This window comes from Zosterops lateralis (genome assembly GCF_965231275.1).
Source record: "Zosterops lateralis genome assembly, chromosome: 6".
NCBI classification, from domain to species: Eukaryota; Metazoa; Chordata; class Aves; order Passeriformes; family Zosteropidae; genus Zosterops; species Zosterops lateralis.
The window spans coordinates 32827058-32851349 of record NC_139761.1 but is presented as its reverse complement, the minus strand read 5'-3'; the positions used below and the strand labels follow the sequence as shown (position 1 = coordinate 32851349).

The 24292-nt window shown below is 36.7% G+C and overlaps 1 protein-coding gene across 8 annotated transcripts in view; it reads right to left on the bottom strand.

The window, feature by feature from the left end:
- The window catches only part of GPHN (gephyrin), a 270007-nt gene that overhangs the window by 181113 nt on the left and 64602 nt on the right, over positions 1 to 24292 (bottom strand). For 7 of the 8 annotated variants that reach the window (XM_083864320.1, XM_083864323.1, XM_083864322.1 and 4 more), the window contains exon 2: positions 4696 to 4774. In XM_083864320.1, coding sequence (XP_083720446.1) covers positions 4696 to 4774 — 79 coding nt within the window. Of the gene's footprint in view, positions 1 to 4641; positions 4775 to 24292 lie in introns of those variants that run through there. The other variant, XM_083864326.1, reaches the window with a different exon arrangement.

The window sequence follows — 24292 nt, the reverse complement described above, 5'->3', positions numbered from 1 at the left end:
CAACCCACATTTCCTGACTTTACCTATGAGGATGCTGTGAGAGTGCCAAAAACCTTGCTGAACTCAAAGCAGACAATATCCACTGCTGCTCCCTTATCCACTGAGGTATTTCCTTCGTCCTACAGTATGCCTTATGTACTCAGTAAAATTAAAAAAATAATAAAAAAAAAATAAAAAGCTCCTCAAGAATTTCTTTATCATCTTCAGTCCTTAAGTGACAAGTTCTAAGTGACAAATTCACAACTGCTTCCCAGAAAAATTATCTAGCTCCTCCTTCTAAGGCTGTAAAATATAATAAGGAATAAAGATGATGCCTGTGAGATTTCTGTCTCCTAGCATGGACAAATGGAACTCAGACCTAATCTGCAAGTTTTGAACATGGACCTATTACCATTTTGGTTGTCTTTCTAATGCGATTACATGGAGGGTAAATAACATTTTTCTTCTCACAGTGTTTTCTTCTCTGTAGTACATACTTACTAAAACAAGTTCTAATTTCCTGTCAAAAGTTACCCATTCTTACATTTTAGATTTATCTGCTCTCATAATCAGTCTGAAGGAGACATGAAACACAGTTTAGGTGTGATGTGATTTTTGCCTAGAAAGAAGTTATTCAGAATCTCTTGGATATTGTTTATCTCAAAGAAGCTCTGAAGATGTTTCCAAAACAAATGCATCAGTGATTATCTGCAGCTACTGAACTGCACCAAAAGATTAAAAGCATCCTCTTTTCTGTTTAGACGAGTATTTTATGAACTTTATGCTTATATACAGGCTAGAGCCAAAAGGAACATCTTACAAAGCGATGCTAAGAACTAAAACTTGGGAATGTCTATACATAGAACTTCTGCTTCAATTAGGTGGACATAGACCTACCATTCTAATGATCTGATGGTTCACTCTTCAGGTGTATTTAAGTAACTTCTAGTGAGAAAAGAAAAGCAGTAGTAAAAATCCCAGGAGAAGTTTCAGGTGATAGACATATTGAATTGTATCTAACCCATTTTTGTCCTGAGCACAGATTGGATATTGAGGGTGGAAAAGGACAGGGAGACAGAGGAGTGCAGACCATTCAGACTGCTCAAAAGCAAGGGGTCAGATGAACTGATCAATGTGTTTACCTTTCCTTGAGCACCAGCCTTGTGCCTTGCTAGAGAACCTCAAAGATCTCCCCACAAAAGCAGGGCTTTGCTAGCATCTTAAGCTGTTTCAGTGCATTTTACTTCAGCTGAATAAAGTCTGAACCATCATTTAAGAACAAGCAGCCTAGTTCCTCCAATTGCACCTGCTCTCTGCAGCTCTGCTCTTTAGGACAATGAATGGAAAAATATTCTCCATGAGAAGACTATAGGTAATCTCTTCTGTAATACAAAACATTTTAAATATCTTTTATGAGTTACTGGAATAATAGGCAGGGCATCATCTAAACCAAATCATGGGATTTGAATATTCATAGCCACATTAAGTTACCTTTATAGAAATCAAAGTAAGTTTAATCTGGTTTATAGTCATATTAATTACACAGAAGACAAACCAGAATGCATACATTTTCATAGAAGAAAGAGAAGAAGAAAAAAGGGAGAAAATAAAAAAAAAAGTCTGCCCTTCCAGCTCTCTACCCTTAGACAGGATCAGATACGAAGACTATAATCTGCAGAACTCTCCCTGCCATTCTTAGATATAGATTCCAGTTTCTTCACCAAATGACATTTAGAATTTTTTCAAACTATCCAGTCAACGTTGTCTGCTATAAACTGAACTAATTCTTTCTCACCAGGCAAACAGAACAAACCTTTTAATAATCTTTTATATATTGTATAACACTCCTACTTCCTCCCTTGACACTGTTTCCTCAATTAATTAACCTGCCATGCATTACATTTTCTGTTTTCTCCTCTTTCTTTTCTTCTACATGCTTCTGGATCTCTAAGTTTTGTGTCCAAACCAGGACACTGTACATAACAGATATATCCCTGAGCTCCAGGGAACCCAATCTAGTTGAAGACATCCCTGCTCACTGCAGGAGGTGACCTTTAAAGGACCTTTCCAACTCAAACTATTCTACGATTATTTGCAATGAATAAAAAACAGCACTTAAGTCTCAAACCACCCTTACAGCTGAACTATGATCAACTTTTTGCAGAAATGAATTTTTTTTCTCTAACTAACCACTAAATGAAATTTAATTTTAAAGTTGCCGCATGCTTCCTTCTCCCACAATCTGTAACTCCTCACTTTAGGTTTATTTAACATGATTGATGTTTTAGGTTTTTTTCCTTTAGCAGAATTTTCCTTTTTATTGACACACAGTAAATTGTGAGTTAATAATATACACGTATAGGTGATCAAAATACTGATTTAAGCAGCAGAGTTTTATTAGCATTGCTGAGAGAACTGAAAGCAGATTCAGTTTACAGTCCTGCTCCAGCTGGGAAATCACCTGGGGGAAAAATACTACTCTGACAATTAGGTGTACTTGATATAAATCAAACATTAATGAAAAATACTAACAATGCTATTTTATAGAGTTTCATTTCAATGTAAAGACACCCTTTCAGCTGTAAAAAAAAAAGCCCTTCTGCAATAACAAAAGAGAAGTTGTCTGTTGCAGAGCCAAGAGTGGCAAACAGAGAGAGAATTTTTTATATAAATCTAATGTTTGCATCTGAGATTACTAAGAAAAAGAGGCAGTGCATCTACAGTCAGCACAAACGAGTACTAAAGAAATCCTAAAGTGTAAATATTAAACTGGTAAGAGGATTAATCAAATGCTATTTTACAATTCCAGGTATTATTACAGGCATCGATCATAGCCAAATAAGCATAAGATTTTAATTTAACTTTATTCTTTATTTCAAAAAAAGTTTAAAACATCTCTTTGTCTGGCACACTCATGCTTCATCCCAATGCTGTCCTTTGTCTAACAAAGAATTCAGATCCCCTGGCACCTTACAAGTCACTTATAAAAGGCTGGGTTGAACAATATTGCCTTAGATGGTTTCTTCATTTTGGAGATTCAATCACACTGTTACACATTTTGCAACAACTATTAATAGGTGCTCTGTCATAAAACAGCAAGACTATAGATTTGGAAAGGCAAACCCAAGTCTATACATTTTTATTATTTGGCAGGAAGGAGGACACTTTTCTTGCACTATAATATGTCATACAGCAAAGTATCATAAGCAATCCTTGAAACCTAACATGTATTGAGACTTTATTCAGTCTTTCAAAGTGACAAAAATGGCTACATTGCATCCCTTATGCTTCTTATGCCAAAAGAAACAGTAATCCATTTAACTTCTTTTGAACATTACAATAATTCATATACAATATTCTTCATGTGAGTTACAGTCAAGGAATAAAATTAAAAGATTCCATCACTTCTGGTAAAAAATACAGAAAATGATCATTCTACTGCAAAGGCAATTCAACATTTTGAAAGTAAAATCTAGAGGTACAAGCCCAAAACCAGGTGTAGCATGTAAGCCTACCTGCAGCTCCAAAACCCACATACAATTCTAAAGCAAAGAAACAAAAAAGAATCAACAAAGCCAACCAACCAATCAAAAATACTAAAAAAAAACCCTACTCAACAGAAAAAAATTGAAAATTTAGACCTTTAAAATAGCTTTAACTTCAACATTTCAACAGTAATTATTAAAAATTTACATATCAAGCAACATTTATACTTGCCTCTTGTGTCTCTATCATTTAAGATGTATCAATTACATACACTATGTCAAAATTGGCCAAGAATGAAGGTATATGTGCATATATATCAGTTACCTGTAGCAACATGACAAAATAAATTCTGCATCTACTTAATTACTATAAATCACTGTAACTGAAATCAGATGCCAAATACACCTTATTTTTCAGTACTTCTCAAACAATACTGAAAAATCTGCTCTTTCAGTATCCAGGACCATCACATTAGAGCTCACTGTGGAATACACAATCATTCATCTTGGAAAGATGTGAGTTTTCTCCTCTTTTTCCCTTCCCTGATAACAAGTAGTACAAACACACATTTTCACCTGGTACTAAAGTTAACAGATGAGAGAAAAAAACCCACAAACAAAAAAAACCCATTAAAAACTGAATGCAAAGAAGGTCTGATACAATTTCAAGTCTGGCTCAGAGCTCATGAGATTGAATTTTATTTTAGACAAAGACACAATACTGAGATGAAGACAAGTAGTCTGGTGATGAAGCAGAATTTAGACCATGTGCACATATACTTAAATTGAAACAGGTAGCAGAGGAAGAAACCAATACCAGCTGAAATCAGATATAAAGAAATCAGATTCTAGATTTAAGGTAACTGGCAATAACATAATTATCCAATAATATTCTAATTTATATGTAATTCCTCCTTAAAAAAAGAGAGACAACAATGTGCATACAAGTCCTCTATAGGAATACCAGCATGCACCATCTGTTACCTCTGATAACTCTTGTACCCTTTAGTGTACACGCTCTCTGGATGTTACTTCACGAACAGAATTACACTAAAAACAAGGTGGTTTTAATAATACCTGCTTGTATTAAAGACTAACAATTTGGCAAGCATAAACCACTAAACCATTATATGTACTTCATCATACTACTTCTCTATATAATTACAAAACTACTCACAAGGATATCAGGAAGAAGCTTTTCTGTGCTTAGCAATAAGAGCCAGATACTCACAAAGAAGGGTCTTGGACCAGATCTTTAAGGTTTATCCCACTACGATCCTCGGCAAGGTTCCTGAAGCAACTGTCACTCACTAAAAAAAATAGAAATAAAATTAAAACAAAACAAAATAAAACAAAATAAAATAAGAAAAGAAAGAGGTGGAAATTTAAGAACTGAACATAGTTCTTTTGATTAACTAAAAATGCTTTTTAGTGTTGGGTGGAATTTGAACATTCATATATGAAGTCTGATTTTCACTGAGGTTCCACCTAATTCAAAGATAAGTCACCTAAATGGAAAGTGAAAAACACTGTATCACAGCTTATGTAGAAATAAACTGCACGAATTTCAGGTGGTGTCCCCACTACTTGTCCACCCGGAGGCACAGGAAGTCTCAAACATGAAGAGTGGATGCACAGATATACATTTATCCCTACACTTAAAAGGGGAGTCTTTAATCATGCAGTGATCGATATACCTAATCAGAAATAATGAGAGATGCTATGTATTTAAGTTCATAGCTATTCATGGGTTAGCAAAGACGTTTAACATGAGCAATAACCAAAACAAGTAATTAAGAGCAAAAATTTATTCAAGCAACTTATAAATAACTTATAAAGTGCATGTAAAGCAGCTAGTTACTGTAATAACTGAAATTACAGTAAATGTCACAGAAGTTTAAAAGGGTATTAGTGTGCTTTCATTTGCTTCACTAATTAAAAGAAAAAAGAAAAAAACAAACCAGAAGAGACCTAAACCTCAAGCTCCAAATTTGTTTTCTTGGCAAAGTCTCTCAGCACATGTACCTCAATCCTAAAAGCCATCTCATTTCTCTTAAATAGCACCACAGTCAAATTGAGAGGTGGAAAAAGAGTAGTGGTTAGTGGTACAAATACTTTTAAAACAACACAGTATCAGTTTAAAGGAATTAGTTATTTCTGACTACAGCAAACTTTCTGAAGGACACAAAGGTTGCGATATGGAAAAATCAGTGTAGGGATCAATTTCCCTTAATGGGCAAGGTAAACTGTGAGACAAAGTTTATGAAGAAATGCATTACTGCTCATCTTTCAACACAGAATACAGCCTCACATTTGGTGAACTGGGATGTGTTTAAAATCATCTGCAAAAGCAAGTGTTCCTTCTTCTCTCTAAATGCAAAATACTCTCTTTAATTTACATCTCTAAGTATTCATGTGCATCACCGGCATCAAGAAAATGCAAATCATTCCCAAAATACATTGTTTTCACAGATTACAACACATACAGTGACAGACCTACCTAACATACTACAAAACTGCAAAATGTTTCTACTCGTACCTCTCATTGGCAATGCATCTCACAAGTGCAAAACCTGTTCAGTCAGCTGGGAAGGACAAGTATTGGAAGAAGGCATCCCAGAAGAGGAGCCTGGAGTACCTGGTGAAACAGGTACCAGCCCTGGCCCTCAGACAAAGCCTGACAGTTTATGACTGTAAGAGAGGTACTTGTCCAATGTTGAAAACATCCACCTCAACACTGTAATAACCAATTGATACCCTGAGCTTCTCTTACCCACTGTCTCTGAAAACAGAACCTAAAAATTGCTCACTGCACACAATCCCTGAAAGCTGTCAGTCTTTTACAAGGGGTCTCTTGTTTTTGAGGTACTTGTCTCAGATTTTTATTTTAAACAACTACCTGTGCTAACTAAGCCCAGACCCTCAGTTGCTCTTATATGACAACTTAATCATTGCCTCTATAACAAACTGAAAGTTACCTGTACTGAGTTCATAAGCACTTCTCCCATTGCCAGGGATGCTCTGACTTAACAGCTTGAGCCTTAAGGAACTTTTCATTTCCATCCCCATCCATTACACTGAAGCCAAGACCTTTGAGTGGATCTCTTGACTCTTCAGTTAAAGGAGTAATTCCAAGATCAGCAGACTCGCAAACAACTACATGCCAGATTTTATGGGAGAAAAAATTCCCACCTACATTGATATTTGATAGTTGATATTTGCTTCTTGTCAAGTTGGGCAACAAAACAGCAAACAGAACATTTTACGTACAGTCTTGTCATAAATAATACACTATAAATGTATCGACATATCTCCTATGCTAAGACAATACATCACAAATAAAAATTATGCTCTACACTGTTTTTTCACTACTGACAAATCAAACATTTTTTAAGCATTAAATATTTAATCTAAACATGCTGCATTTCTCTAGTGTCTCCTCCAATCTCCTCATGGAAAGCAATCACAGTGATAATTGAGGAAAATAGTATCATTATCTCAAAATATCTTTAACTACTGATGTTTAAAACACAAAATGTTTTTCAAATAAATGTTTAAAATTAATGCCTAGATTTGCTGGAGACAGCCTTTGTTTTACTTGTCTCAACATAAATAATCCAATATTATAACACTCTATTTATGAATGAATTTTAAATTTGCAAACCTTCTCTCTACTTAGCAGACCTTGGCAATAAAACCATTTGCTAAAAAGACTAACTCAACATCAAATATCTACAAACTTTGAAAAATGTATAAACCTGGTTTCCCTGGTTTTCTTCTTTGATTGTAGGAGAGTTAGAACAATGTAAAGCTAAAAATTGATAAGCAAGTCTCTTCTTAGGGTACTGTTCTAGCTGAATTTAGAAAACACAAATGCTTCAGATAAACATAAAAAAATTCCAAACCTGGTTTTAACAATCAAAAATTCCAATAGTTTAGTTAATGCTAACATTTGGCTATAACTGTCAATAAAATGACTAACATGGATAGCAACAGGAGAGTTTCCAGTGAGTGGAAATAATTCATTGGAATAGGCTGGAATAAGCACTTGGTCTGCATACAAGCCCAGCCCTGCCCATTCGCATCCTTGCAAACTCTCACTAAATAAATAAAACAAATGTTCAGCGATAAATGCAAGGTGGAAGCAATCAAGCAGAGCAGGTAGTCTATTTCTCACATCTTAGAAAACTTTAAATCAACACTGCACATATTTAAAAAATAACATATACCCTAATTGAAATGCAAGCTATATATTTTAAGCAGGAGAGTGAAACTGATGGTATGGCAGAAATATCAGGGTGACCAATGGTGCTTTTAAATTTGAGGGAAGTAAATGCAGAAGAATACCTTGCATCACAGCCATCAATTGTATTACAGACATAGTTAGGCCATGCCTAACTTCTCTTTGAAGGACAACCAAGGGATACTTTTGCATGGGACATCTATATGAATACAATCCCCATGATGGGGTTTTATTTTCTTGCTTCAAAATTAATTTTTTTATAACCCTCCAAAACTTTATAAAAGCTAGTATTTTAAGCATTGTTGAGTGGATAGTCTCTGGAGAGATACAGAACTGTTATCTGCTCCTCTCTACATATACATCAAGTGCAGAGATCCCCCACAGGTACTTCCTTAGAGACATGGCAAATGATAACAAAAATAGCACCCTACAGTACATATACTCCTTGGAGTATTGCACATACAATGACAGTCTGTAAGGTGCCAGAAATGTTCTTAACACACCAAATATTGGCACAAATATCACAGGCATCAACTGAACAAAACACACAGTCTAAAAACATCACAGTAAGGCAAAATCCCTCAACATGCATTGAACATTTTGACTTCCAAGTGAGCTGTTACACGTATCACAGCAAACAGGATTTCGCAATAGCTCCAATTTTCCCAACATTCATCCCACTTCCAGCTCCTGGTTTCTATTACTGATGTTGTGTTTCTGACCTCTGTCTAGTCTTGTGCCTAGGAAGTAACAGAGGTGGGAAGCTAATAAAGGAATATAGTTCTCACCTGTCAATTACACAGCATACAAAATTCCCGACGGAAAGGTTAAAATCAGCCTTCACACTCTAATGTGCAAACATCCAATTTACAGCAGTTGTGAAGCCTTCCCACTTGGCATTTGGGAACTTCTAAATTTGTCCATGAGGTTTTTTTTTTTTTCCTTTGCTTTCTTTAGCAGGATTTTAAATGAGACCACACTGAAGAGAAATAGACTATTAGCCTGTTGATTTCCAAAATGAGAGGGTTTTTTAACTATGAAGGCAAACTAATATTTTCTTCAAGTAGAGGCAGGTCCTTATCTGTTGCAAAATGTATCTTTGTTTAAATTTTATTTTTAAAATGTCCTACAGTTCGAAAACCATGTAGCTCTTTAAAAATGTCACTTTATCTCTTACCCCACAGAAAGTACTCCCAGTAAAGAGCCCTCTAGATTATCTCACCTCCAAATCTACAGCTGATAGCAGTGATTTTCACATCTATATGATTTAGAAAAAATGCAATATCCACCCTCAAAACATGAACAAATATCTATAGTTTGGTAAAGAAAATTAACAATGAAGTTTACCTCTAAATATGTGATTCCAGAGAACTATTACCTGCCAGATTTTCCCCTTCGTTCCCAGAATCCAGAACTGCTTTTAGATTAGTTGTGACTACTTGTTGATAAAAAATCGTCTTGACAATAAAAATGGTACACTCATGAAGGCAGTCATTGATGCACTATTAGTTTGAAAACTCATGGACTACCACAACCTTGAACAGGATGAACTGAAGTATGAAGGTATCGGTTTCTTACATTTTTGTCTTTCAGCAGTAATATCTCCTACATTCAGTTCTTTTCCTTAAGACCTCTTCATCTACCCATAGTACTTTTAGACTTTACACTTCTTTTTACAGGCTCATTCATGTATTTAGGTTTTATAACAGATTCAATCAGCAGTTAATAAATATAAAAAATACTTAATATACTTGGGATGTTCTGAAAAGTACCGGTCTAGCACAGAGCTGTATTCCAGTCTGGTTTTGCTTGCAATAAGCATTATTCAGAAGTCTCCTTCTAGATTCAGGTGGTTCTGTTCCACGTACTACATGCAAACATTTCGGGATTCAAATATTTTGCTTTTATGGGCCCAACTTTATACACAAGGCAGCAAGCACCTTCTTTACCTATTATACATATTGTTGACCTCAAGAAATAAACTCTGCTAGGGAAGCTTAGGGTCTTAGGGTTTAGGTTATAGGAAGGTAACAGAATTTTTTCTCAGACCTCAAAACATCTCTCTTTAAAAGCCTACTCTCCTGCAAACACAGAATTCCTGTCCTACCTGGCCTACTTTACGGAAGGCAAAGGAAGGAGAACGCACCAGAAGATTGATTCTCTTAATATTAAAATGATTTTAAGGTATTTCATGGGTTCCATGGACAGTAACACCAGAGAGAAATAATGCCGCCTTTTTTCTCTGCTACTGTCACATTTTTCAAGTGAATGCATGTCAACCAGAAAACATACATAAAACAGATGGCATATTACAGAAATTTTGTAGCACCTTCTCCAGATCTATCAAAGAAGACAGCAAATTAATTTTAAGACCAGCACTTAAACCATTTGCATATCTGCACACAAATCTGACGTATTTGCAGAATAAAAAGAACTACGAGTCTCCATGCAAACTGCAAATGCTTTTTTGCCAAGAAAATGTGTTGTCTGTGAGTAGCAGAAATAAGGCAGGCTGATTTCCTAAGAACTTGTGATCTAAATGCCATTTGCTATCACCATATAAATCCAGAATGGTACCCTCACAGGTTGACAAAGAAGTACTATTATTAAAAAGGAGCCAAGGTATTGGAATAACAGAAGGGAAAAGTTCAGGTGACCTACTGCAAAACAGGACTAAACCAGAAAAACAAGTTAGACATGTGAATCTATGATTTTTCTTTTTCTAGAAGACAGAGAAGCAGTAATGTCACTTATGAACTAGATGTAAAGAACAGGTGTTGTAATGATAAAGAAAAGTAAGGTTGCGGGGGAAGCAACAAGAACTTTCTTGATTAACTTAGCAAAAAAAAAAAAAAAGGATTAGATGGTGGCTGCTGGCATGTTTATGTAAATACAACAGCAAAACAAATTTCAGAGGGAGAAAAGAATACTATGGCAGAAGAAATATAACTGTGAGGAAATCATAAGAAACAGCATAAAATTTCAAAGAGTTACAGAGGTGAGCCCTCACAAATAATCCTTCTATAAGAACAGTGAGGGCAAGGAAAGCACAGACTCATTCTCAACAGATTTAAGGATAGATGACACAGAAATTGTTCTTGAAGACCTGAAGCATTCTGCACCACAGTAGCTAATGTAAAATCTATGTTAGAGTTTCTCTGAAGACCATGAACTTCTAAACCTCTCCAGGGTTCTTCTCATTTTCTAACAGCAATTAAAGGAGGCTTTTTTTTTCTGTGTATCCATTAATCTAGTGGGTTATGCCTCTCTCAAATGATTTATCATTTAAATTTTACAATATTTGTGCTGCCTTAGGCTACAAATTCTGCACTGGGTTTTATTCTAATATTTAACAAGCTTGAGTTTCAACTCCATCCCACTGTCAGTGTGATCACTGCAGTGATCAGGTGAACTTCAGAAGAAAAACATGAAACCATTGAAGACATTCAACTCTTTGGAGATGCAGCATTAGCAATACTTCTAATGGTTTCTAGCCAATTAAAAAAATTAAGTTCCTTGAAGCTATGAATACTAAGCACTTGATGGATTTTTTCTTTGGGCTCTTGTTATTGGAGATAAATTAATTTGTGTTTTGTGTGTTTTGCTTTTTTTCCCCCAACATGTATTTCCAGTAAAATGTTTGTGTTCTTCCTCCTTTCACTATAAAACCATAAAAAATTCCAGGATGGGAAGGAACGGTATAGAAGGTGAAAGAGGGGAAGAGAAGAGTTAAAACAACAACTAAAAGCTAAGTACTTTTGAAAAGTAGTATCTCATTTTAGACTTCTCTAAAATGTTTAGTTCTATCACAGGTTAGAACAGCTGTACTTAGAGCAGATGTCAGGAATCTTTCCTCTAAAGGGCAGTCTTTACAAGGAGGTCTTGATTGTCAGCTTTTCTGATTTCCCTAGAGGATGTCTGAGTTTTTCCAATACCTCGAAAAAGATAAAATTCTTATCTCTAAACTGAATTTTCTTGTATGCTATTTAATTCAGGAAAATAATGTGTTTAGTTTCTTAGTTAACAACACTTGAAACAATTTACAGCATCTTATATAGGTCCATTTTAATATCTTGGTTGCAGAGTAGACTGATCAAGTATACAATCAGCCTCAGCTAGATGCACTTTTAAGTATGGCAAAGCATGCCAATGCAAGATGCTAACACATTTCACATATTATCTGCCAGCCTGATTAAGAACCGCAAGAATCGCATGAAAAATTATACTCCATTTTCCTAATGATAAATTCCATCCTTAAGCACTGCATTTATGTGAACCACTCCAGTGACTGCTCCAGTATTAGGGACCTGTGACTACAGGCTTGCATCATTCAACAATGACAGGATTTAAGAAACTTCACACTGTGGCTTGGAACAACCCCTCTCTTTGCACTGCTGCACAACTAAATGCATACAGACCTGTTGATAGGTAGATAATCCTCCAGGACCAACTCACAGACCCCAGGGCCTCAGTGTCCTGTCTTCCTTCTGCTCATGTCTCATACAGCCCCAGAAATCAGGTAACTCTTCATCCTTAAGGAAACTGAGGTATTTTCTGCACTGCTCAACATAGTCTGTCAAATGCTTTTAAAAGAAGCCACCTCAAAAATACATAATTAAAAACGGCAGGAAAAAATAGAAGGTGTTTTGCACTTCTTGAGACACATTGTGTGATGTCCATGTCACGCTCCAGCTGATAGTGTGCACTCACAGCCCAGGAAGCCAATTGTATCCTGGGCTGCATCAAAACTGTGGCCAGCAGGGCCAGGGAGGGGAATTTGTCCCTCTGCTCCATTCTGGTGAGACCCCACCTGCAGTGCTGCATCCCGCTCTGGGGTCACAGAAAGGACAAGGACCTGTTGGAATGAGTCCAGGGGAAGGCCACCAAGTTGGTTAGAGGAATGGAGCACCCATCCTGTGAAGACAGGCTAAGACAGCTGGGGTGTTCAGCCTGGGCAACAGAAGGTTCTGAGAAGGAAACCTTACAGCATCTTCTAGTACCTAAAGAGGGCTACAAGAGAGAGGGAGAGGGAATTTTTACAAGGGCATGTCGTGATAGGCCAAGGAGCGATGGCTTTAAACTGAGAGCAGATTTTAGACTGAATAATAGAAAGACATTCTTTACCATGAGAGTGGTGAGGCACTGGAACAGGTTGCCCAGGGAAGTTGTGGATGCTCCATCCCTGGAAGTGTTCAAGGCCCCATCCAAGTTGGATGGGGCTCTGAGCAGCCTGGTCTGGTGGAAGGTGTCCAGGACAGGGAGGTTGGAATGAGATGATCTTTAAGATCCCTTCCAAATCAAACCACTCTGATTCCATGATTCCTCTGGTCATTGTATCTATGGCTTGAGCAGATGCTTTCCCTGAATCCAGATGTACAACCATGCACTACAGGACTTCCAAGGAAGATTCAGGAAAACACATGGGAAACACAAAGATAAGGTATGAAGCTGGAAGAGATCCAGGACCAGATCACAAAAACAGCTGTCTTACTGGACATTCTGGATTCATCCTCTGGGTTCTGGGTTCATCTTCTGATGATTGATGATGAGTAAAAGTAAAAGCAGCTAAAGGCCATCAACAGTCCTGGACCAGGGGAGTGACGCAAGCCAAGATCCACAAAAATTAGGAGAAAACAGAACACTAAATGTAATAGTGAGCTAATAAAACTGCAGAAGTCTCAGTGACAATCAAGTGCAACTCCAGACTGAATGATGTTAAATCACATAAAGCTGTAAGACTTCAAAGCCTGAAGGTATAATCATAGCAAAATAATGCCCATTAGCACATAAACCAGAACATAAATGTGTATTGTAGACAAACTACTCCACTACAGGCAAGGACTTGAAGAAAAAGACATTATCTCTTTATTTTTTAGACAAAATTAGCACCTGGGCCTAGTCTGGCCTATCTGTCCCCTTCAGTTTGCTTGCTGAAGGAATCACCTGGGACAGAAGAGTCTCCTATAAGAAATTACACAATAACAATTTATTTAGCCCAACTGTATATGCAAAGCTCTAAACTGAAGCCCTACAAACACCATGCTGAGGTATGAAAGGCATAATTTTGTACTGTTAGTAGAGATGATGAAACAATGTTGACATTAAAATTCAGTTGTAGGTATTTACTTATTGGATATAAGGATGTCCATTCATGCAAAGGGATCTTTAAACTATTAGCTTTCACAAGAGGAAGAAAAAATATTTAAGCAAATTAGTGTAATTTAATAATGTAAAATGAGAATATGAGTAAAAAGTAATTTTATAAAACTACTAACATATTTAGTATAAATAAATACTGTTTAGATGACAACATAACTGTTTTACTCTATTTTTCCCTAAATCTCACTATGAAGTAAATTATATCCATATGTTTAGATTTTTCAACTCATTAAACATGAATTCTTGATAGTTTATGGGAAAATTCTTCATGAAAGTGGAAAAAACCTGTATTATAAAAAGTGCTTGCAATAATCCTTAAAAATAGGACAGTTCCTCTTTGTCCAAAACATAAGTACTTCTTAAGATATCCTTTTTGTACTAGTACTCTTAAGCCTCCTTAACACTAGTGGCAGTACAAAACAGATAGTTTCAAAATAGAAACACTTTAAGGAGTGATTTTCAGCTCTATCTAGAAAAAAAAAAAAAAAAAAAAAAAAAAAGGCAACAAACACCCAATAGCAGAAGTGGTCAAGGAAAAAAAGTGCCTTACAATAACTCCTACTGCTTGTTTTAAAAGCACCTACCTCCATATTGTTTTCTTTTTACAATCAACTCTCCATTATCAGAAGTAAAATAATACCTCAGGAAGTGGAGGGAAACAGCCCTGCAGACAGTTATTACTGAGAATGCACAACATATCAATCAGCAGTGCCCGTTTTCTTCACTGGGTTCAATCCAATACTGTTTTTGTTAGGTCTTACTTGCCCAGATGCAGCATTTGGTTGGCAAAAGAGCTCTGTTTGAATTGAAGAGCCTGATTAAATCTAGACCATAAGGCAGAGACACCACATTAGCAGCACCAGCACCAGCTTGCATACAGCAGGACTAACACTGAGGCACATATATGAAATTCTGATCAACATTCACTGACTCTGCACACTCTAACGCCACTGTATAAGCTTAGGTCAGGAAACACCAAGACAGATACACTTAAACTAACTTCACGTGGTGCCAACTCAGCCATGACAGGGTTTATTAGCTCAGATTTGCAGTAGCATAAAGGCATCTAAAGAACCTTCATGCTCCTGGAAGAAATACAGTCACATTCACACAAAGCTGAACTAGCCATGCTGTTTCAGATTTTTGCTGGCTTTCCAGGGCTCTGCAATTATCACCAACAGTGGGAGACCGTTTCTACAAAATGATCTGGAAACGTACCATAGGTCTTTCCAGAACACTGAGCTGCCATCCACAAAAAACTGCCGATATCAAATCCCACACAGGAAAGTGCAGATTCTAAAAAACAGGATTTTCAATATTGTTTACATTTCATTCACTGCTGTCTCTAACGGTAGCAGTGGTGAAGATCTCACTGGGGCAAGTTCCATTCAGGTGTCATGGGAGGAAAGGATTTCTAACCAGAAAGCCTGTAGTTCATGAAACAACTCTAAAAGAAACAGAGACTTGCCCTTTACCCTCAATCTCTAAAATCTTTCCTTTTGAGTTAAAATTTTTTTACAATGTTTTGTTTTCTTTAACATTATGCTTATAAACTGTGCCTGTTTTAACAGCTCTGGAGCTGACCACTTTTCAGGCAACTGGCTCAAAGAACTGACATCATCAATCCTTCATCTCAGATTCATTTGTTTCCACATGTCTGTTCCTAATGGATATAAATAAACTTTGAAAATGGGAACCACAGCCTCTTGTTATTTCTTCCAGCTGGGAGGATCCTGAAAAAGCTGCAAATAGTTGGAACTAAGCCAAATATCTCTGTGAGCTGTGAAAAACCTGAAAATCAGTTTAAATGCTAAGTGTTTTCATCACTCACTCATTCAACTAATTATTAAAATTACAATCTCAAATGATTCCAGAGTACTACAAGTCATGTTTCAGATACCACTTGGACACATGCTCCACCAAACCTGAAATACAGAAAATAAAAACAGGGAGACTAAAAATAAGCTAAGAAATTATACCAGGAGTAAGCTTTACATTTATGTACCTTTGTTTATGCTCACTCACAGAGTTGCAACATTCAAGAAAACCAAGCCTTGATTGTCGGTCCTTGATTTCAGGGTGAAGTTTGCTGTTCATTTCCCTTTCTAGAATCTTGCTATGCTTTTACAATTAGATATTTTAAACAAGAATTCTATGTGGCAAATCATGGATTGCATATAAAATATTTTTTTAGGTTAAAATGTGCTTACTTTAATAGCAGGTGTAAGGCAGTAATAGAAGTACCTTCCAGCCCTATGCAACCCTCATCTGACATGAGCCCAGAGAACTGTAGCCCAACATTTCCTCCTGTGAATACTCCTCCAAGTGTTTAAGCACATTTGCTCCTATCATTCTATTTGTACTTGACTCTCTTTTGAGCTTCTGTATTTTAGCCATGCTCAAGATTTCATTCCTTATAAGTTACAATGAAATTAGAATTACTGATGAATTAGGTAGCCTAGATTATTTCTCCTGTCTGTCTTTGCTACCTAAACATAACTTTTTGCGTTATCGTGCTGCTGATTTACTTTACTTCATCTTGCAGGGACTCACAGGCACTTCTATTCCTAAACACCTTTACGATACACAATACTGTCATTTTCTTGCTGTCCTGTTCATTTGATGTGAATAAATACATCATCTTTTTCTTCTCTTCAACAGGGAAAAAATTATATCTTCTGGAAATAATCTTGTCACACTGATATTTGACTCCATATTCTTAACTTTTAGTTCCCTCTCTTTGCTGATTCCAAATCTTTAACTATATTTAACTCTAAGCCTACAGCAAGCAACAAAATGGGAGAAGTCTTTAAAGCCTATACAGCCTGTCATGTCTCATATGTTTGCTTATCCAGGCAATGAATCAAATCAATCAATCAGCTGTCAGGACCATACCAAGCCATGGTGGCATTCGTAGGAGAATGACACCCCATATGAACACACTCCATGTAAATTTCTTGCAGCTCAAAAGAAACCCAGCAGTTGCCACATTCGTAACATGGCAACGTGAAGCACCCTGCCAAGGGTTCTCTCTCACCAGTTTCTGCCCTACACACCCAGCCAAGACAGCAGTCCTGCAAATGGGACGAGCAGAGCAGCAGAACAATCCTGAGAGGTTCCTGTCAACAGAGCTCCAGGAACAGTATTCCCAGATAATCACAGACCCCTCCTGCCTGACTCCCTGAGTTTGGTGCCTCTGCCTCCTGGTACACTGAAGCCCTTGGCATTGCAGGCTTGGATCCAGTCTCAGGCTGTGTCTATGTGTGGCTTGGCACAGTTAGGAAGGCTAAAGAGGTTATGATCCATTGTCTCGGCTCATTTCTTGCCATGGTTACAGCTCTATCAAGAATAATGTTCTTGTGGCTGTTCTGAAACTCCAAGTCATTAATGTATACTGGTTTTCCTTATTTGCTCTGAGTTCTTCTTGCTTGATCAACAATGAGGGAAAGGATGACTAGAATGACAGGATTATCATTACTTTTTACTGCTTTTTACTGCATGAGGATTACTGATTACCATCAGTAATCCTCATGTTCACAAACGGCCAACAAAAATAGGTATAAATGGTATATGCCATTGAAAAGTTTGGCATCATTTTCTATCATTATATAATTACTTTTGTCCTTACTGAAACCTTTGAGCTGTTATATTTTAAACCAGCCATTTGAAGATTATAAAAACAGAAATGGACATCAGGGTATTTTAACTGGGAAGGAAGAAAACACTTCTCCATCAAAATTTTTTTTTTTTTTTTTTTTTTTTTTTAGTGTGTATTCTGAGATCTGCAACATTATTAAACTTCCCCTTAAATGCGCTCTTGAGTCAATGGGACACCCAATGGATTGCACAATTTCTTAGTTTATTCTGCAATTCTTAAAATCAGTGTCTTTAAAAAAAAAAATAATAAAAGAGGTCTTAAAATTTTTAAGTATGCATGGCATCCACGTTTGCCATGCAGTTTTCATGAATTCCACAAATGACTTCTGTGTATTTACCCAAGTATAATAAGAAATCATAACAGAGATTGAAAACGTTCCTAAGTACCTGAGAAAAAAATCTAAATCAACATAATCGCTATTAAACAACCAAAGCCCACATTTACAACTTCACAGTTCATTGAAAAAGGTCATTTTACTCCTCCAAAGAACTGTCCCATCAATATGGAGCAGGTAAGCAACTAAACTTTTAAAAGTGTCAACATTTAAAATTTTCAGCAGTGAATAGGCTTTCAGCATTTTTATGTCAGAAAAAAAATCTGACAGCCAAACATACATATTAAACATGTTTTTAAAATTCTCCAATAATAAGCCTGCTTTTGCCTATAAAAATTACTTAAATGCCGTCCATCCATTTCTCTGCTAAATTCCCTTTTTCCCTTCTCGTGTTTCCTTCCTAATACATTTTTTTCAACCTGATGACCAACTTCAAGTGAAATTTACAAAATTAGAGCTGTCAAAGCCTGTAAATCATTACAGAAAATAAGACACATGAAAGACAGCATCATAGAAAGCACGGGAAATCAAAGGTAGGAGAGAGGAAGAGCAAATTTGAGCCCTTACAAAGATAGGGTTCTTATTTATTCTAGTCCATCACAAGTCCAGCAGCAGTCATGCAACACACACATTGCCTTGAATCACTGCAAACATAGGATCAGTCTGGAATTACTGTGGGACTTCGTGCTACCATTTTTTGGCTTGATGGTGTATTTATAATTTAGTGTTTGACTGATTCCAAGTAATACTCAGAACAATGCAAAACAATTACGAAAACAAAAAACACTGAAAATCAAGAATTATTTCTATCTAATGTGTGACAACCCAAAACATGTTGGTGCAATTATGAATGTAAAGTTGCTTTTCAACTACTTAACATATACATATTCAGCAGTGCATTAAAAAACTCAATATCAAAATCAATATCATTCAAAGGGAAGTTAAAATGTATTATGGAGAAGGAGAAAAGTTCTAAATTGAGACACAAGCAGTGCTATTTTAGGAAGTGAACAGATGGCTACAGAAGAGCAGACCTAAAACCCAGAACAATGTAGGGAGTCAGAGCAGGGGGCTGGAATGAGGTATAACTGGAGAACTTGCTTTTCCTATTTTATTGCACACTTTTTGACAAGCTGAAGATACTACAAATCTAGTACAGAGAAGACATGAATTACATTTTTAGGCATTTTAATGACTTGCAGAGCTGTGTTGGCTATTTTGTTCCTCCTCTCTATAAATAAAAACGTTCATATGCAACCATTTAAAAAAAATCTCATTATTTTGCAAAACTTCATATACTTCTATAATGTCAGAAATATTAGGAAAACCAAAAATTTGGTCTAAATGTGGCTTATTTGCTTTAAACATTTTCTATACAAATATACGTATTACAAACTTCTAAAGAATTTGCTAAATCCAAAACAGTGCATACCTTTTTAAAAGAATACTAAATTTTTGCCCCACTGTGAAGTCTGTAATTATAGTCCCTTGAAATTTGTAAAAGCTATGAATATCAATTAAATGTGCAGAAACCCCTATATGTCAATAATCTCATCTTACATTTCCAAGAGAAAAAGGCAGCACTTCTTCTTCTGTGCCTTAGAGTACAGGATAGCTCAATGGATTTAATTTAAAACACTAGTAATTAAAATTTACTTTTCTCGAGGAAAGGCATCAATCCTTGTTGTTATTTTGTATTCGTTATTAGTGTAACTAATACCTAATACAAGTTAATAACTTTTTTCTTTGTATTTGTCAAATGGAAGCATGAAGTATTTTAATTAGAATGATGAAAATTCTTACCAAAACCAGTAGGTTTTGGTTTCAGAGACAAGTTGGCTGGCTTATTTCTCCAGCCTTTTACAGTCATTCTAGACGTAAGTATGATCCTCTAACCCATCAACCACTCATCCCAGCTTTGTGTCATCTGCAAACCTGCTGCCAACATCCAGATTATCATTGAGGATGTTAAACAGGGCTGGAGCTGGTATTGACCCCTGGGGTACACGACTGGTCACTGGCCTCCAATCAGACTTTGGGCCAGTGATTACTACTCTTGGCACCCAGCCATTCAGCCAGTAAATTCCATATACTAAGGACAGTAGTTTCTGTTCCATTTAACTTTGGGTGAGGATTATAGAAATCTTCACATATCTTCTAAAAGGTCTTACTTAAAAAAAAAAAAAAAAAGGAACAGAAACAAAACAAAATGGCTGTTGCCAAAAGAGATGTAAAATTTGTTCAAACTAATGTTCCTAGGTGATTAAATGGAAATCTACTTCTGGAACACAAGTCCAAAATCACTAATCCTAATCCATGATTAGTATGTAATAAAGTTAACCTGAAACCTGTAAAAAAACCCCCAAAGCTCTGTGTGGCACAGAAAGTGGTTGTGAAGCCTACTTAACTTTCTGAAAGATATCATCTGAAACTATTGACAACCTACAGTGTGTTACATACCCATTGAGAGGAAGGGTTTTTCTCTTATGATTCTGAAGAAGTTGAATTATTTTAAAAATTCACACGTCATGACACTAAAGCAGGGCAGAAAGGGTTAAACTAGCTCCTTGCTGATAATTATAAATCAAATAAAAAAAGATTATCATCTTTATATGAACACCAATACAAACATACTTTAGTCATACTTTGAACTGGATGGACAAACCAAGCCCTCCTCCAAAAGCCAGCCAGACCACTGAACTAGAACTAGAACAGTTCTAGAACTGAACTACCATGTTAACACTGACATCAGCCTCATGGGCTGAAGGATGGGAGAAGCAATTCAGGTGTGTCTACAAATAAAAATCTACATACATCCAGCATAAATATTCAGTATTAGAGTGACACTAATTAGATACCTGTTTCGTCGTTCTAAAGTAACAAAATGCTATATTTTTCCCAGGCAGCAACGAGGCATTTCTCTTTGTGTCATAGAAACAAACAATACATTTATTTCAGCCTTGTGATTTCAGTGGCACATCCATGCTTGGAAAGAACCACCTCTACTTATTATCCTATGTGTTTTCAGAGGTTTAAGGGTTTCACAACTACCAGCCTGTTCTCTTTGTTTTGATTTTAAGTACAGAACTGTAAAGAAAAAAAAAAAAAAAAACAGATTTACTTCCTCAGCACAGTTTCAAAATTACCATGATCTTGACACTTCTTGATGCTTATGGGTAGCTGAAAAGCCAATACTACAGAGGACAAGTAATTAAAAAGCTCTTATGGCAGGGGTTGGCAGACATTCCTGTGGGAGACAGCTGTGCACGGAGTCCCAGCTGATGCCCCTGAGCAGCAGCCAGCAGACAGCGGCTGCCAGAGGAAGCTTTCACTACAGACACACCATTCCGAGACCAAACCCAACAAAATTCTGCCATTAAGCAGAGCTAAAAGAAAACGCTAAGTTGAGGAGACAGCTTCTGGCTTTTCTCATTTATTTTTGGAGGGCTCCTCAGCCTCTAGGGCCAAAGGCAAGGTGATTGCAGCATGCTGTGAAGCGAGACACCCTGGGAAGCATGAAATCATTAAAACACTCATTTAGACAGAAGGAGAAAAGATGAGTGAGTACAAATTCTAAGCTGAAAAACTCCCTCTTTGTATAGCATCTTGATTGCTGTAACACCTAGTCACTTCCCAAAAGTCAATTCAGTAACATGCTTTAGATTCTTCCCATTTTAATCCACATTTTTTTTCCCTCCAGACATTATGTAGTTTTAAGGATTTCTTAAGATTACTTTATTCCTTGTATTAACCCTACGCTACAATTAAAAAAAAATAAAAATAAATCAATCAAAATCTTCCAACATAAAACATAGAATCCAGATACTAATCTCTGCAGATCACATCTGAGATTCTGCTTCATAGTCTTGGATAAGCACCTGAGACAAGCCCGTATGTGCAAATAGATTTTATCCTCGCTGTACACACTTCACTGTGGCAAAGGAACAGTTATAAACCATACACATCATCTCTAAACTTCAGGTGAGGAGCTAGGAATACTGAGTTCATTCTGCCTGCATCTTCAAGTTGGTGATGAGCCTTTTTTTTGATGACTTGTACAGACTGAAAAGAATGACTGACTCTCACAGCTTTCACTGCATTATTAAAATGCTTTAAAGCAAACTTACTTAAGGGCTTATGTATAACTTTTCCAGGCATTATTAATGCAATATTATTATTTAACCAAAAGGCAATGAATTCCACAAAAGGCACACTGGTTGCCACGACTCAGCAGTTTGCCTAACAGTGTGTTATGCTAAACAAAATTAGCATGAGATTAAAAAAAGAAATCACTTATAAGAAGTTTGAATACTTCCAACCTTGAATGCTTAATGAGTTCTCTATGTAGAATTCAACCAATAGCACCTCTGTTGCAGATGCAGGCTCCCAAAAGTTTTGGATGCTGACAGCCTTCATATCATCATCTTTTATTCACTGTTTTAGCCTGCTGCTGGTTTTCTCTAATGTGTTCTCTACCACAATGAATTAGCTGCTTTCTAAAAATGTGAGATAAAGAAAGAAGAAAAAAAACTGGAAACACTGAAACTGCTACAGCAGTAAAATTGTTGCATAACAGAAAAAAAATGCCAGAGTAGTGCCTTGGATTTGATACTTATGCTTCAGAAATTCCTTTAATATATGATTTTGCAGGGATTGAAATATTGCTTCTGTACTGTTTGAAGAGCAATAGTAGTCACAGTAAGACTTCAAATTCACCAGAGCTTTCAGAAGTGCAAGTTCCCAAAAATATCATACAAAATATAAGATGGGATAGAGTTACTGCTTGTGTGGATCAATGTACCTGCAGTGAAAGGAGCACAACCCTCCTCAAGCTACATGTTTACAGGCAGGTCTATGGATGAGACAGTGCAATAAAATACAGTGAGCAACATCACACAGTCAGTGACCTGGTACTCTTTGTTTTGGACTGACTTGCCAAAGTTGTGGAGTTTTGTTTAAATCTGTATAATGTTAGAAATAACATGTATACCTGGCAGACAGGCTTGAAGCCTTTTGCATCTGTTCATAGCTGTATCTGAGTAGCAGCAAGGGAAAGCTACTGCTGAAGGCCCAACCAAGGCTTTTTCATCCTCTTACCAACAAATGCCTAATCCACTGCAAAATTAAAATCTCAAACTGCATTAGAACTGGCGAGCTGCACCAAGATTTTCACTTGGAAAGCTATCACTGGGTCTTTTTTCTGTACTTACTCTCCCTCAAGAGATCACCCTCCTGCCCATGTCAAGGGAAGCAGTGTATTGGGAAGCTGTGTTTGAGGGTTTAGGGATCCTGAACTGGCAGTGCACACTCTATTGGGCCTTGTAGTTAGAAGCCCATCTATTGGCACGAGCAGCACTGCAGGGAACCTGCTGGCACAGCCCAGGTGGCACTGGTGGATGACATGACAGAGATGCAATGGCAGGTTCTTAGGGAAAATGACTGCTCGTTGCACAAAATAAAAGGCACAGCGATAGGGAAGAGGAATCTATCTGATCCACAGACAGCTGTGCACAGCCTGCTGTGGGAAAACCCACCTGGGCTCCATCTGAGGCTGCATGAGCAAAATGTTTTAAATCTCTGAAGGGACACAAGATTTAATTGCTGTGTTTCTCTTTTTAGTCTTCCTTATTAATATGGCTATTGTATCATGCTGTTCATTGGCCAGTCTTTCTTAGTGAGATCCAAATAGAACTCTACAACACCTCCCTCCCTCCCATAGTACACAATTAATATAAAGAGTGAACAAAAAGAAAAACAGATGAGCTATATGGCCCCCCTGTCATCTGGTTCATGTTCATTACCTTTTTTTTTTCACTCTGCATTCACTTTAAAATTTCTGAGCTATCAAATTTATATACAGCTATGAATGCAACTTTAGATATGTTATATAAATACAATCTTTACTTAATATATGCATATTAAATATATATACAGTTATATATGCTTATGCAGTAGCTGGATCTTCCTGTATTAGGAAAAAAAAAATTAATGATGAATATAATGAAGCTGGAAACGGCACTTAGTATAATCATTCTAAAATAATAAGGTATTGAGTAAAATGTTCTTTAAAACCATGAAAAAAAATTAAATAAAGTTACGTTTTGCTAAAAGAGTCTCACAACAATATAACACTGCTGATTAAATCTAGAACTAAAGTCATCACCCAACAATTCAAAAAGTATACATTCTGCCAAGACATCTAGACTAAGAACAACATGAGGGTAAATTCAAGGCAGTATTGTAATATTGCAGTAGCCGTCTCATTAGAGCATAGTAATGAGCCAAGACTCAGACTTCTTGTTTATCACAGCACGAAAAGGGTCCTGGTTTATTCCTCTTTACAGCTGAGCCACCCTGACTCCAGGTATTCACTGACTCTGGCTGCAGCTCCTCCTGTAGGTTTCCCTTGCAGCCTCTGCCTGCTGGTTATTTCC